The sequence below is a fragment of the Micropterus salmoides genome, unplaced genomic scaffold (assembly GCF_014851395.1).
Source record: "Micropterus salmoides isolate LMB-PRFRI ecotype aquatic unplaced genomic scaffold, ASM1485139v1 Ms_hic_scaffold_1665, whole genome shotgun sequence".
Classification (NCBI taxonomy): Eukaryota; Metazoa; Chordata; class Actinopteri; order Centrarchiformes; family Centrarchidae; genus Micropterus; species Micropterus salmoides.
The window spans coordinates 1-15,692 of record NW_024040780.1 but is presented as its reverse complement, the minus strand read 5'-3'; the positions used below and the strand labels follow the sequence as shown (position 1 = coordinate 15,692).

Here is a 15,692-nt window from a genome sequence, read left to right as displayed (position 1 = left end):
ATTTTGTAATCTTCTGTGCCTGGTGTTGTCTAGCTTTGCTCCTGTTGTTAGTTTAGCATACTCTCGTCTTGATTATTAGTTTGTTACCACTGTTTCTGTACTTTTGTTTATGGATCTGTGTCTGCATGTGTTTGTAGTCATTTCGGTTTGTTCTGTATTAGTTTCCTGCCTGGTTACCTTGCTGTTTCACTCTGTCTCATTTCACTGTGTGTCTGCTGTGCCTAATTAGCTGCTCATGTTGTTCACCTGTTTTGTGTTCCCACCCTGCTCGTTTGCCTGAGTATTTCAATGCCTGTGTTCTGTTCAGTCCTTGTTGGTTCATTGTAGAGTGTATCCTGTGTTGGTCTGTTGCCTGAGTTTGTGCCTGTTGTTTTTGGACCTCTGTTTCATCTACACCCCTTTGGATTCTATTTGGACTTAGCCACAGTTTGTTAGTGTGCTCTCTTTTGTTAATAAATCCTTGGACTATATCTGCTCAGCTCTGGTGTCCTGCGTTTGGGTTCTCAACCTGCTCAACCACCACAACTCATGACACCTTTGCGTTTTATCTATATAAACAATGTCTGCAGTAAGTTTAAACACTCAGTATCATTTGTATGCGGATGATACAATTATGTATTCTTGTGCCCCTATATGGGCTGACTTTTGTATCAGTACAGACTGAATTTGAATAAATTAGAACTGAATTTGAATTTAGTAGTTTGAAACTGAATTCCAATTAACTTGAAACTGAATGTGATATGAATCTGAACTGAAACTGTATTTGAGCCTCACTAAAAATTCAAGTCTGTGTGCTTTCAGTTCTCTAAACTCAATTTCAATCCGCAAGATTCAGTTTTAAGGTCACAGGCCTTAAAACTGTTGCCCCCTGTGTTAAGTTATCTCCTAAAGCCCATACTAGAGGTAAAGTTACAACTAGTTTGTAACAAAATCATCTTACTAATATGGGTTACTCCACAATTACTTGAGCAGGCCTTCGCTAGATTAACTTGGGCTTAAGTCGTAACTATGGCAAGTGTGCATTAGCTTTCTGGCTAGGTAGCCACTTGGCATCTTAGCACATCATAGTAAGCTAGATCGATATTTAAATATCATATCCATAAATTCGGTCTCTACTGGACTATAGTGTAGCTAAATGACATGCAGTTAATGAAATGTTCTTCTGAGGGTCAGAAACAGCAGTTTTACCATTAGTGAGTATAATGCTGTGACAGCTCTACACCTACCCTGTGGCCTGTGTAGTTAAATTAGTTTTTATGTAAGTTAGAGTTGCATTGTAAATTCTCTCTGTCCTGCAACTGTTTTTAGTTCAGTAATGCATAAATCACATTAGTAAGTTACACTAGGCTAATAACTAGGCTAAGTTTGAACACACAGCTGGTGTAACAGGCTGCTCTGCACCTCATCTTAAGTTACTGAAGTTACTAACATTTCACAAAGAGGACCAGTGACATGTCAAACCAGGATTCACTTCAGGACTCAAGGACAGGGATGGGTTAAAGCCGACTTCAAACTTGGATGTTTTTTTTTTTTGGTTTTTTTCATGTGCATGCCTGTGATGCGTGTGCACGTTCTGCGGGAGCATGCATTGCCAACCTTTATATACTACTTAAATTCAAATTAAGCAATTCAGATTCACTTTTTTTTCAATGCAAGTATTCAAGTTGAGCAATTCAAGTCTGTCCTGATGCAAAAATCAGCCCATACCCCTACATGTGAGATTGCCTGTGCAAGTTTGCAGTCAGACTTTGCCTCATTGCAATCTGCCCTGTTTGAGTTGAAGCTACTTTTAAATGCAAAAAAGACAAAGGCGATGATATTTGCACCTATAATACTAAAGTCCCAGCTCTTGCTATTAACACATTGCAAGACGAAGCCATTGAACTTGTTACTTATAAATACTTGGGTATCTGGTTGGACAAAGGTTTTACTTTTAAAAACGTATTGAAAATCTTGCTACAAAATTTAAATTTTCTGACATTCTTATAGATTAAAATCTTGCTTTTTTTTAGGACTACACAGAATAATGATTATGGTGATATCATCTATCAATTTGCATGTCCATCTACTCTATCAAAGCTTTACCCTCTATCATGCGGCTCTCGGGTTCATCACGAATGCTGGCTATCAGACACATCACTGCATCTTATACAGTAGGGTAAATTGGCCATCACTTAGTGTGCAGGATGCTACATTGGTACATTTTTATTTATAATGCTATTTTAGGTCTTTCCCTCCTTATATCTGTTTAAAATTTGTTCATATGCAAAGTACATATCATTTAAGATCTAGTGAGGGACTACTTTGTAAGGTACCAGGAAGGACAGAAGCAGGAAAGGGTCTGTCTTACTATCTCGCGGCTATGGCAAGGGTCCATAATCACAGAGAATTAATGTTGTAAAATGCCTTTGTATACTATTAGGCCTATGTGGCTTATAATGGACTGTGGTGCAGAAACGTAACAATATTTCACTCTTGTCTTACATTTTTCATGTTATCGGTCAGTGGCCAAGTCGCAATAACATATGGTTTTACTGAATAATTAAGTTAACATAACTTCTTAATATATCTACCTAAAGAAGGGCAACATGGTGGTCCGGTGGAAAGCGCTGTGGCCTCACAGCAAGAAGGTCCCCCGGTTTCCCCGGCCTTTCTGTGTGGAGTATGCATGTTCTCCCTGTGTCTGCGTGGGTTCTCTCCGGGTGCTCCGGCTTCCCCTCACCGTCCAAAGACATGTGGCCAAGTTGATTGGCGACCCTGGTGTTTCAGCTGGGATTGGCTCCAGCCCCCTGTGACCCTGTACCTTTTCTTGACTGGATTGAGTGGTGTGTAGATTAAATGTGCAGCATGAACATGTGCATCATAATTTCAGTTCTGTTGGAATCATGAAATTTAGAGTCTCCAATCAGTTCTAACGAGGAGGAAACTGGAGCACCCAGAGAAAACCCATGCTAGCATGGGAGAATATGCATATTCCACACAGAAGATGAGTGCCCCGACTTCTGCTGTGAGGCCACAGTGCTCGTAATGGTGTCTTTCCTGATGTGGACCTGCCTGGCGCTGGGTCCTGCTGCCTCACCGGGGCCAGGTTCAGATAGTGCTAGCAAAAGAAACAGTTCTCTTTTTTAATGGGAGTAAATGGGACAGCTCAATACATTCCTTCCTTTCATCAGCCTCTGCCATGTTATTTTTTTTTTCCCCAGACGCATCTAGATTAATTGAAAAATCCAACAATTGTCAAGTCATCTTGCTAAATTATGAAACGACAATTGCGACATTGTTATAGTTTAAGAATTAAATCACAGTGAAACATATGATTACAAACTAAATAATTGTATTAATGTTAGTACAAAGTTATCAGAGAATATAGCCTACCATCATGGACAGGAAAATACAGTACATGCATAAAGCTAGTTATTTTGCGGTAGAGCTAGAAAACTGCAAATGCTATATCATTATAAAGATCAGTGTTTCTTTAGACCTCACCTAAAGTAAGGGTTCTGGTATATCCTGGTGTACTTAGCTTTGGATCTGCACACAGCCAAGCCAAAGTCGATCAGCTTGACCTTGACTGGTTGTCTCACAGCATGATGTTTGCTGTTTTCACATCAGTGTGGATCATTCCAATGCTCTTTAAATGCTGTGGTCAGCTTCAAACGATAAAGATAATATAACATGTATTTAACATAAAGGTATGCAATACATGCTGGATGACTGCTCTGATGTCTTGTAGACGCATAGGGGCCTTTCTCTCAAGAATGTAGTCCATTAGGCTGTCTAACAACTCGAAGATATTTCGAGGACCCACCAAAAAAACTTAATGATGCTCCGCTGTTCCAGGTTGTTATCCATCAGTACCATTAGCATGTATGTCTGCAGATACATAACAAACTTAATGTTTAGTTGAGTTGTGGATACGCTCAAACGCCAGGCAAACTAGTGACTATGTAGCCCTACTTGTACCAGTTATTGGTAGAAGAAGCCCTGGCAACTGTAAAAATCAAAGTCCGTGTCCTACCTCATATCTTAAACTCTCATTGCGTTTGGCTCTCTTTTTGGCCACAATCTGATTTGTTTGCAGGTCCAGGCATTTGAGCACTTCTCCAAAGCCGACCTCTCCCAGAACTTTCAGGGTGTCATATTTTTGGGGGAGCTGGTGCAATTCTTCAAAGCCGGAGTCAGAATATGATGCAGATGTCTCCATCCAGAAAGCTGAACTTGAAATGGAGACATAAAAAGAGAACAAGTTGATTAAATTCTCTCCTTAATTTCAGACTGCCATCTTTTTAATTGATATTGAAACCTTCAGTGTTAACCTGTATTGTGTAAAATCTGGTTTAAAGATCTTATTTTGTTTTAGTTGGTATTGTGCTAACATGGTTTACTATACATTCCCAATTAGCTTTGCATTTAATCAAATTACCGCTAACTAAGTGACACACGGCAAACCTAGGGCCAGGTTGTGTTCCTGCATGGTAACACTGGTTGGCATATGGGCTCCGGCCCAAAAAGTTTAACCTACCATGTATCATGTGCTGAATTTGATGAATAAATAATTTTAAAAGCAAAGGGCTACTTTTAATGGCCAACTAAATTCATCTTAATATACAGTAGCATATGTAGTTCAAAAATGTTGCTACATCAAAGATAATGAAAAAGTGATTTACCTGTTCAGTTTGATTTCAAAGCACACTTCTTTGTATTAATATTTTCGTTGGCTCAGAGCTTGATCCAACACTTTCTGGACAGTTAGTCAGTAAAATGACCCAGTTTGTGTGGCACACACGCTACAACAAATTTATGGTGTGATGAACAATTCTCTAAAATTATTACACCTCACAACAACATTCCATTAAAAAAATGAAATATGCAGTGAAGTATTTATGAAATACAATATATGAAAAGTTCACTTCCACAGAATTATGAAAAAGGCACAACGTGGGTGGGTAGGGGCTGCAGTGGTTCAGTGTTACATGCAGAAAACACTGTTATGGTCCTTGCACGGTAACCAGATGCAACCAAAAAGACCAAGTGTTTTAAATTGTTTTGAATCGTGATTTGCAAATGAAATGCATGAAAGTGTCTCTTTTAATTAAACTACTCATCATGACACGATCAGTTCTTGAGTTACTGAGGCCGAGCTAGCTGGTTTGCATGATATCCCATTTGAAAGTAAATGATACACAAGGTTTCTGAAAGGAATTATCATTTTACTTTAACATGTCCCAACAAAAAAGCCATCATGTTCACTTTCTGCATGTGGGGATGTGCTTGGCAGGATAAGGGGCCTTTCAAGCATTCTGTACCTTAATCTCTGTCTGCATTGTAGATGTGTGTGACTGAAAGGATAGGTTCACCTTTTTAAAGTCTGTTTTAAAACCATACTCAGGTAGCCATGTGAACATTGAAACCAGTTTTGCTTGCTTTAATCACCCCCCCCCCCCCCCCCCCCTTTATATTTGCTATTGAGATTCATTCCTAACATGCTCACAGTGTAAGAGTCCTCATTTTGTGTGGGGGTTTTTTTTAAAAAACATTCTGAAGTTAATGAGGTTTCAGCAGTCTGAGAGAAAAATACAGAATCCAATATTCAAAATTGATTTGACCAACTCTGGCTGCTGAAGCCTCAAATATCAATTTTGGGCTATAGTTTTACACATAATGGGGATCACTTACATCGTTTCAAAGAACATTCAGTATAGGGACGTGATTATTGTTTGAAGACAAACATTGTGAACCCATCCTTTAAAGTGTGTTGAATACATAAAATTCCTGCCAGCAACAACTGACACAGTAGTACATTTCCACCTATATTGCCAAGGAGCACAGATGTTGATTTGGTATGTAAATTACGAATTAGCTATTTAAGGTCAGTGTTATAGTGTTTTACATTTCAACATTCTGAAATAGTAATACCCTATAATGGGGAGTTGAGACATCAAACAATATCATGTAAACATCAAACAGTTAAATAATGTCTGTAACATCTGTAATAATACAACAAACAGAAGTACTAGAAGTTACACACCCTTTATTTAGAATAAATATACAAGTACATCACCAAATGGGACCAGTCCAGTTTGAAGTTACACTGAGGATGAAAACACTATCTAAACCTACACAACCTCTAATGGCAGTTTTCATGCTGTGTGTGGGCATGTTCATAAAATACAAGAAAGCAACGGAGTACCCAGTCAGTCAATCTGTTGAAGACCATGCTCTATATCCCCTCCTACTGAGGCACTCCTCAAACAAAGCTAGGTGTCATTTTCATGGTGCAGTTTTTTCAGATTTGATAGTGACCTGAAGTGAGTTTAACCTTCCAGAGGCAGCATCACCTGCGGATGTGGTTCTTTTGAAATGCATTGGGGTATGTTTTCTGGGAGCAGGAAGCACAGCAGACACTTCTATAGTAAGGGTAAATGCAGAGTCTGGCTTGAACCACCACCATACAGTTATGATACTGGTCGCCGCAAGATGGATCTGTGAAGGAAAAGAGGAACAAACTGGAGAACCAATGGGCAAAGCAAAGCAAATTTCATTCTTCCATCCAGTGTTATTCACTACACTCTTCTGCTTAGAGTTGCTTACATCATGTCTTGACGAAAGTGCTGGTGCTAATTCAGAGGCTCCAAGTCAGTTCATAAGCCGTCAATGCCCAATACAGAGTCCCCAAAGTCATACTGAATCAGTAATAATGGCCTCAGAACTCAAGTCACAATCAAGCCCAAGTAATCAATTTATAACAAATTATGTGAAACATACAAATTGCCATCTGTCAAAATAAAACCTTGATACCAGTTGTAGTGACTCAACCTTATTTGTGTCTTTTAAAATATTTATATATTTTTTTAAACAAATGAGTACATTTGAAGTGGGACATAATGTCTGTTATAAGAATATGTAAATTACAGGAATTTTACTTATCTCATTCTCACCAATATGACATAACCCAGTGACTTTAGTGACTTTCAATTTTAGTATACAAGTCCAACTCCAGGTCTTAAGATTCAGTACTGTAGTAGTTTTGAGAGTATGATGGTATTTTCCTCTTAAATTGAGTGAATGGCATTTGATTTGTATACTCAAAAACTGAAAATTTATATTTAATGATAGGAAAAGTAAGGTAGACATAAAATTGCAAAATCTTTGTGCAGATTTCAGTAACCACAATGAATCAAAAAGATTTTCATAGGAAGAATTTGTCAGTGTGTCATCTCACACAGTCAGAGCTCTTTGCACATGTGTTTGGGCTCGATAGTAAAATGGGCATATGCCATCTTATACATTGTACAGACTCCATCACCATCCTGCATGCTTATCATGGCCAGGCTTCATAGTGGTGCATCCATTAACCAAAACAATGCAGAACATGCTGGCCAATGAAAGCCTAATTAATAGACAGTCCAATCAGATTTACTAGGTCCCACAAACATTTTCCATACACGTTAATAACAGGTTGTGCTCTTACAAATCCTAGACATTTTTAAAATGCTATTACGAGCATTGACTTGTTTCTAAATATTAGTTCACACGTGCCTGCACTAACCCTAACCCTTATACCCCTACGATATCTGACTGTGTTTACAACCCATTTTTCAAGTCATTAATTACACCACAACCACTGAACTGACACACCGATCAGAAGCGTTTTGAACATATCCAGATGTTCTTGCTCATGTCTTCTTACACATTGATAAGTCACCTAATGATGTTTTTTTAGATTGTTTTTTTTTTTAAACATATGCATTGGCAGGGAATTTCCCTCATACAAGAGTCATCAAAAAACTTGATCTTTCCCCCCTGTTTACTTACAACCAGATGAACATCTTCACCATGGTAACATTTTCACCTGACAGCATCACAGAGAAATTTTTTGCTTCAATTCTGACCCAACTGCATCTGTAATGGACTCACTGAGTGCAATGGCACTGCGGTAGCACCACTGCTCAGTAGACTTACTTATCTCTGCTAAACAAGGTTGTTTGTTGCATTCTTCTCGGCTCTCGGGGGTCAAACTGGGGTCACAACGGTCACTTGGGACAATGTTGTCAGCAAGACAACGCACCTCACGCACACGGTAGCCACCGCTGCAGGAACGTGAACACTAAGGTATATAAAGAGAGAGCAGTGACAGAGAGTTATACAGAAAACATATACTAATGTAATCTGAGGACTGAATGTGGACACAACTCATCCCATGCTTTTTAACTTCATCTAAAATACCAGTGCCAAAACCATGCAGTCATCTTTAAAGAACACAAATTACAAAAATACATATTTTCTTCCATATCTCTAGTGGCAAATAGTCCACTCCTGAAACAACACAATGTATGTGAATAGGATCTCATTTCTGGTGTTCAAAGCAATGAAACATGACTTTCATAAGTCTCAGCAGCAAACTGTCTTCCCAGAAACAATGTCCTTGTTACTCTTGATAATCCACGGACATTTCTGAGCCCAAGCTACTTGCTAAAGAAGAAATAGTCCTTATAAAGATTATGATCTGTGGATTATCAAGATGATTTATTATATTTTGATTTGACAAAATATTGGTGATGGCACAATGGATAAGACACATGCCTTTAGTGTGAGAGAACCGGGTTCTATCCCCCACTGTGGCCCATCCACCATTGTGTCCCTGAGCAGGCCACTTAATCCCTTGTTGCTCCAGAGGTCTTTGACCTCTGACATGTATAGCAATTCTAAGTCGCTTTGGATAAAAGCGTCAGCTAAATGAATAAATGTAATCATGGTCTGCTATTGCCCCTTTTCCAGAGATTTCAGCTGTTTCACATCAGCAGATGGAGTTAGCTTTGTTGTCATTAGGATGGATGACATGGCAGTACAGTAGCTCTTATGAGTACGAAGAAGAGCACAAATAAACTTTGGCATCATTACCATCACTAGAGATCCCAGAGACAACCCGGGCTCACACAAAACACAACATTTGGCGTGGCTAGATCCCATTAGTACCCTTGTATGTTACAACTAAATGGCTCAAATACAAAGTGATTTTTTTGTAGATTTTTTAATGTGTCAAATACTGTAAAAGAGGTCAATAGTTGCACAGTAGATGGACAGACTTTGGGACACTTACTGCACTCCACTCTGTGATATACCACTGGACACCACATGGCTTCAGTCTGCAGGGCTGAGCTGTGATTGGCTGAGAGAGACTGGAACATTTTAACTGGTCCACAACCTTCATGTGACCGTTGTTGTTGAAAATACAAGCCACACTCCGGGTCTGTGTGCCATTCCCACACTCTGCAGAACACTTTATCCACACACACACATAAGGTGAAACTTCAAACAGATGATATTTTCATTGTGGGGACTAGTGCATGCGTGCATGTAAATTACCTGGCCCCAGGGTCCGGTGTACCACTCCAGGCGGTTCTGGCAGGGGCCAGAGTCACACAGTGTCACTTCTGGTGGGCGTTCCCCTTCACAGCTTTCCAGTGGGAGATCAGTCACGTGATCTATAAGGCACACTGTCGTCCGGGTTCGATTGCCTCGACCACACTCTGCAGAGCACTGAGGAATATCACACACATACATACACTCTTAGTAACACCCCCCCCCCCCCCAATGTGTCCCATTCTCCTGTCACACACACACTTCTGTATTACCCGTTGACTCCAGAGGGAGCTGAACCAGCTGCTTGCACAGGCTCCCATGTCACAGTTCTGTAGTGTGTCCGGCTTCAGGTTCATGTTGCACTCCTCATCCTCCTCCTCATCACCCTGGTTGCTCACACACACCACCTCCCTGCTGCGCTGGCCCACCCCACATGGCACTGAACACTGGGGGTGAGAGAAGGTGGCAGTGAGGGGTGGGGGGACCAGAAAGGTCAACATTTTTTTGTCTTATGAAGATGTAATACCATATGCAATTTGTGTGTGTGTGATCTTACCGGGCTCCACTCAGATTGTATCTCCCACTGGCTGCAAATCTTTAGCTGACATGTCGACTTGGTCACCGGCCTATCAGATGTCCCACACAACTCTGGTGCCACAGTAACCGAGGTCTCAGTCCCGTTGGCGTGAGCATGAGTGACCTGGCGGCAGATGACTTGGCGTCGCTGAGTGCCGGGTCCACAACTCCTGCTGCACTCTGACCACTCCCCCACGTCCCAGCTGTCAGCCAATCACAGAGGACAAAGAAAGGCTTAGAGGATAATAAAGAGCAGCTGCCAGTCCATCACTAAAGATGTGGTTACACATTGAGACATGAGTTTAGCAATGACCTTTCTCAAGCAGAGTTCGTCCCAGCTCTATGTCTTTATTTTGACCACAGTAATTGTGTGCGGTCAGTTGACCGCAGTTGACCAGGGTCATTATAAAGCCTGTCGTTTCCCCCAAAAGGATATCATAAAAGAAACAAGCAAAATAAATCAATTTGTTTCCCTTCTTTCTATTACAACAGAAGTTTCAGTTTTGCAGTTCTCTGCTGTTGCGTTCCCAATAGAAACATATATTTCAGACTGACAGCTGCCATGGATCACTGATGCTGTGGGCGAAATATCTGGCAGACACACAAACCAAACGTACAGTGCACTAATGCACTAACGCCCCACTACATCTTGGCGACGGTAAGATCTAGAGGTATTTACCGCAAGACATGAAACCAAAGCCACAGCAAAGTGACTGTGACTGACTCACAGCTGGAATGTGTGTGTGAGTGATGAAGGCTTCACTCTGAGAGTCACAGCACCATGTGGTACTAATACAATGTACATGTACTGTATGTGTCACTCATTCTGCATATGTGTCATGACTAATGTATGGGACATCAGGTGTGTGTGTGTGGGTCGCTCACTATGGAGGACAGGACTGGGTGTTGCAGTTTTCTTCCCGGTTTGTTGGTTCAAGGGCAGGGTCACAGAGGTCAGCAGGAACAGTCGCCTGGGAATCTTTCTCAACACACTCCCAGAGTACCTGACGCCTGCCTGGCAAGTACGCAGACACACACACACACACACACACACACACACAACAAAACACACAAACGACTAAGCAAAAGATATGGCTGTATACATATACATTTTGCCAGCCCTTTGACACAGCCCAATGGTCACAGGTCTTTTTTGCACTTAAAGTAAGGGTGCCTGCAAAGGTTTTACATAAACAAATGTGCTAAATAAGCATTTGGAAAGCATACTTTTGACATGTGGTCACCCCCAAATTACATGTGTTTTCTCACCAGTGCCACAGGTTGTGCTGCACTCTCTGCGCCCACTCTTTGTCCAGGTGTAGGTGGGCCAAGGGTCAGAGTTCGAGCTGGGGTCGGGGAGAACCTGGTTAGGGTGGAGTTCCTCTTTGATGATGCCATTGCTTGTGACCTCCTCACTTGAGTGGGATGGGCCTATTGTCTGAACTACAAGATAGTGAAAGGTTGCAGGGTGGAGCCCGATTTTGACAGACAAGTCAAGGAAGAAAGGCAGTGAACTCATTTGAAATGTTGCATAGACAAAGGTAAAAGGCTGGAATGAAGCCTAAAACATAATACTGTTAAAGGCCCTGCACATCTATGGCACACTCACACAGGTGATTTCACTATGGTCAGGCACCATCTTATCTTAAAGAGCTCATAGTACCTTACTACCCCACCAGAGCACTGCGCTCCCAGAATGCAGAGTTAGTTGTGGTTCCTAGAGTCTCCAAAAGTAGACTAGGAGCCAGAACGTTCAGCTATCAAGCTCCTCTCCTGTGGAACCAGGTTCCAGTTTGGGTTCAGGAGGCAGACACCATCTCCACATTTAAGAGTAGGCTTAAGACTTTCCTCTTTGATAAAGCTTATAGTTAGGGCTGGCTCAGGTGAGTCCTGAACCATCCCTTAGTTATGCTGCTATAGGCCTAGACTGCCGGGGGATTTCCCATGATGCACTGAGCTCCTCTCTCCTCTACTTTCTCTCCCTCTGTATGCAACCTCATCCCATTATTGCATGTTACTAACACAACTTCTCCCCTTTCCGGTAGTCTTGTGCTTTCTCGTCCCTCTCCTCTCTCCTCCTATCACTTCCTGCAGGTTTTCTGGCTCTGGAGCTGTGGAGTCTGGATCTGTGGTTGCGGGTCACCTGCTGCCCCCGTGTTCCTGCTCGACACCCTCTGCTACAACAACTATTGTTACTAGTCCTATTATTATTATTGTTATTATAATCATTAACATTACGATTGTTATCATTAACACTACTCTAAATATCTATAACATTTTTCATTTAGTCTATAGCAACATCACCTTTACTGTCTGTACCTCTGTGTGTGTATATTGTGTAGGCTGCCTCCCTCCCCTCCCTCTTCTTCCATCCCTCTCTTTTTCTCTCTGTTCCTCTCCTGCCCTCTCCCTCTCTCTCTCTCTCTCTCTCTTGTCGTCTCTCTCTCTCTCTCCCTCTCTCTCCTTCACCCCCAACCGGTCGAGGCAGATTGCCGCCCACCCTGAGCCATGGTTCTGCTCGAGGTTTCTGCCTCTTAAAAGGAAGTTTTTCCTTGCCTCTGTCACCTAGTGCTTACTCTTGGTGGGAACTGTTGGGCTTCTGTAAATAACATCATAGAGTATGGTCTAGACCTGCTCTTTTATGAAAAGCGCTGTGAGATAACTGTTGTTGTGATTTGGCGCTATATAAATAAAATTGAATTGAAAATTGAATTGAACTAATTGTGGCTCATATTGGACCTTAGGTCTGTGTGTGTATACAGACTGTGTTTGATTGACACCTCCATCACTTTCTTGTTTTCTTTTTTTCACCTGTTTGGGTGGGATAAATTACACCTTCTTATTAATAAGTGAGCTGTGTCCTTAATTATTCCCTATTCCTTATAATTAATAAACACTGAATAGTTTACTCTATAGTGAACAGTAAAGTGAGATTTTGGACACTAAATATCATCCGTTGGGGTCACCACTAAAAGGTGTAGTGCCACACGGCAGTCATTTTTGCATCCATCAAATGTGACCCATTGCATTATGTTTTTTTAATCAAAAAGTAGTGTATATGCCAAGGACAAAAATATTTTTTTCCACTTTTGGAATTTCTGAGGGGACTAGTTAGTGGAAACATTGCTCAACATTCAAACACTCACACGCAACACACAAGTAAATATAGTGCACTATAGAGTAACTATATCTGGGAGTGATTTCAGACACGGCCATGGGGTCTGGTGAACTACTGTAATGCTCTGATCCAGACTGCTTGGAACTGGGAAATTTCCAGTTGAAATATCTGACTTCTGACCTAAAAGCATTCCCAATGCATGGTGGTGCATGACGCCGAAAGTGAACAAAAAACATGGTTAACATGCAAATATACTTGATGTTGCCTTTTAGTTTATGGTTTACCCTTTACAATGTGCTTCCATGGGAGCTGCCATTTTCATGTGATGTCATTCAGCTGGTACTCGTGAAGTCTGGGTACATATTGTTTCTCCGAGTTCACAAGTAGGAACTCAAGTGACATTGTACCATGATAATTTTTCTAGTTGGAGGTCGTAAATTTCCCAGTTCCGAATTGCCTGGAATGCAGCAATAAATCCCAGCAAAGCTCCACCTTCCTTCAACATGAGTAGGGGTTTAATCAGCTGCAATAATGCTAAACACCTGTTTGGATGTGCTTTAAGAATAGTTAGTTCATTAGTAATAGTTTTTTTAAGATCCCTGGAAATATCAACAGACACAAATCAAGCTTTCTTTAATCTCTTTAATGAAGGTTAAATATTAGGCAATGAAATGAAATATGGCCCAAGAGACTGATTATTGTCTCAGTGTGCGGTAAGAGGTCTTTGCCAGAACTAAGTTTGGCTGCATGCCCGTATCAAATGTTATCAAAATTCTAATAAAATTTTTAAAAGGACAGTTTTTCTGAAAATTATACAATTGGCATAACCATGGCCCTGTGGTGAAATGTGGGCTGAACACACACACAATGTACTGTACATACAAACACAAGCAGAGGCATCTGGGATGTGTTTGTTCCCTGAGGGCAAACAACAATATTTAGTATGAGAAAATGGTACTGTGGTCATTTAGGGTCACTCTAAAAAAGTTGTAAGTGTGTGTGTTTGTGCGTTTGTGTGTTTAGTGTGTGCACTCACCCAGGGGCTGAATATCAGAAGGTGCGTCTGGTTCAGGAGTGGAGTGAGCCATTTGTAAAGGCACACTGTATTCATAGTATACATTGGGACCTGGTTGCTGGTAGATCAACTGTGGGGACAGAGGGAGAGAGATGAGGGGTATGTGGTATATGATGACATGTAGTAGTATTGTTTGTGTACAGTATTAATGTATTTGAATAAGAGCTGTGGGAAATATGCTGCTCCCATGGTGTGTGCCATGCAGTTTGCATCTCACATAAACATGCAGGTCCTCAATCAACGGCCCGGGTGCAGTGATGGACTCCCCGTTGCGAGAGCGGATTTCATTGGGTCGTTGGTACGTCAGCCGTGTTCCTACAGCAATAAAGATCCCTGGCCTGTCAATCACCCAGTTGCCATTGATGATGGAGAGACCACTTTTGGTCTGCAGAGCTGGAAAAAAAACCAGTGTTCGTCAATCACTCCAGGGTTTGTCATTCTGAACGTATTTCTGCTGTGTGTGTGTGTGTGTGTGTGTGAGCGTGTGTGTGAGCGTGTGTGTGTGTGTGTGTGTACCCAGGTAGTTTCGGCTCTTTATCGTCTCCTGTATGCTGATGTTGCGTGCTCCTGCAGGAATCTCTGCAACCTTATGGTAGCCAACATGGAGGAAAATCCGAGAGAAATTCCCCTTCACTACCTGAAACCTCTGCCAACACACACATTCACACACTTTTACGCGCACAAAGCCACAGGTAGAAACACTGGATGTGCCCACGCAGGTATATCAGCGTACACTCTGTGCATGCTCTCTGCACCATCACAGACATGTGTTTCAACAGTATAATCATAAATTCTGCTGGATCATATTGCTGCTCTTTTTCTCCCGTTTTTTATTCGTTCATCCTGCTCTCCAACTCTCTCCCTCTCTCTCTTGCTGGAAATCCCACAGCTCGCTCAGTCCAGTCCAACACTTGGTTTGAGTTGGGCAACCTTTCTGGTCTTCCTCTGCACTCCTCCAAGTTTAGAGCTGATATTTTCTGTTCTTTTTGTGTCGTGTCTATTTTAATTGGCCCCTCTGGTTCTTTCCATTGATGCTTTATTCACAATTTGATGTATTGATATGTTAGTTATTATTTAGCCTGAGTGACAAAGACCAGTGGTCTTGTTATAGTTGTATTTTAGCTGTAGTGTCCATAACAACAACAAACTCCAATATGCTAAAAGTTAAATACAGCTATGATTTTGGTATGTGTTGGTTTGTATGTCTTTTATGCAAATAAATAGCTAACACAACTCTTAAAAAGCTTGCATAAACTATTAAACTACAAGCTGAAACATGCATTTAGCAATATATGAATGATATTTTTCCCTGACCATGTCAATGTCTTACCTCCAGAGGGGGTGGGCTGGCTTTGGTATCCGAGGGAAGAGCATCTGAGGTTAGGTAGAGAAGACAGATGAGGTGGAGGAGAGCCGGAGCTCGAACCTGCCACAGGGAGCTGAGCTGCTGCCACAATCCAGCCATGGAGAGACTGAAGGAGGAGGACACTCACACACACATACACACACATGTTTAACGGGGGAGTGTGTGTTTGTGAGGTTGGCTCGAGGGGTGGGGGG

The 15,692-nt window shown here is 41.5% G+C and overlaps 1 protein-coding gene across 1 annotated transcript; it reads right to left on the bottom strand.

Annotated features, from left to right (window-relative positions):
- Positions 1-6,014: 6,014 nt before the first annotated feature.
- Positions 6,015-15,604, bottom strand: LOC119906549 (thrombospondin type-1 domain-containing protein 4-like; the record flags this gene model as incomplete). Its single annotated transcript, XM_038723914.1, has 12 exons — positions 6,015-6,483; positions 7,963-8,107; positions 9,101-9,280; positions 9,367-9,540; positions 9,636-9,809; positions 9,920-10,142; positions 10,825-10,954; positions 11,209-11,382; positions 14,094-14,202; positions 14,350-14,525; positions 14,649-14,778; positions 15,463-15,604. Coding segments are annotated over 12 exons (1,906 nt in total), but the record flags the coding sequence as incomplete, so codon positions are not given.
- Positions 15,605-15,692: the final 88 nt, after the last annotated feature.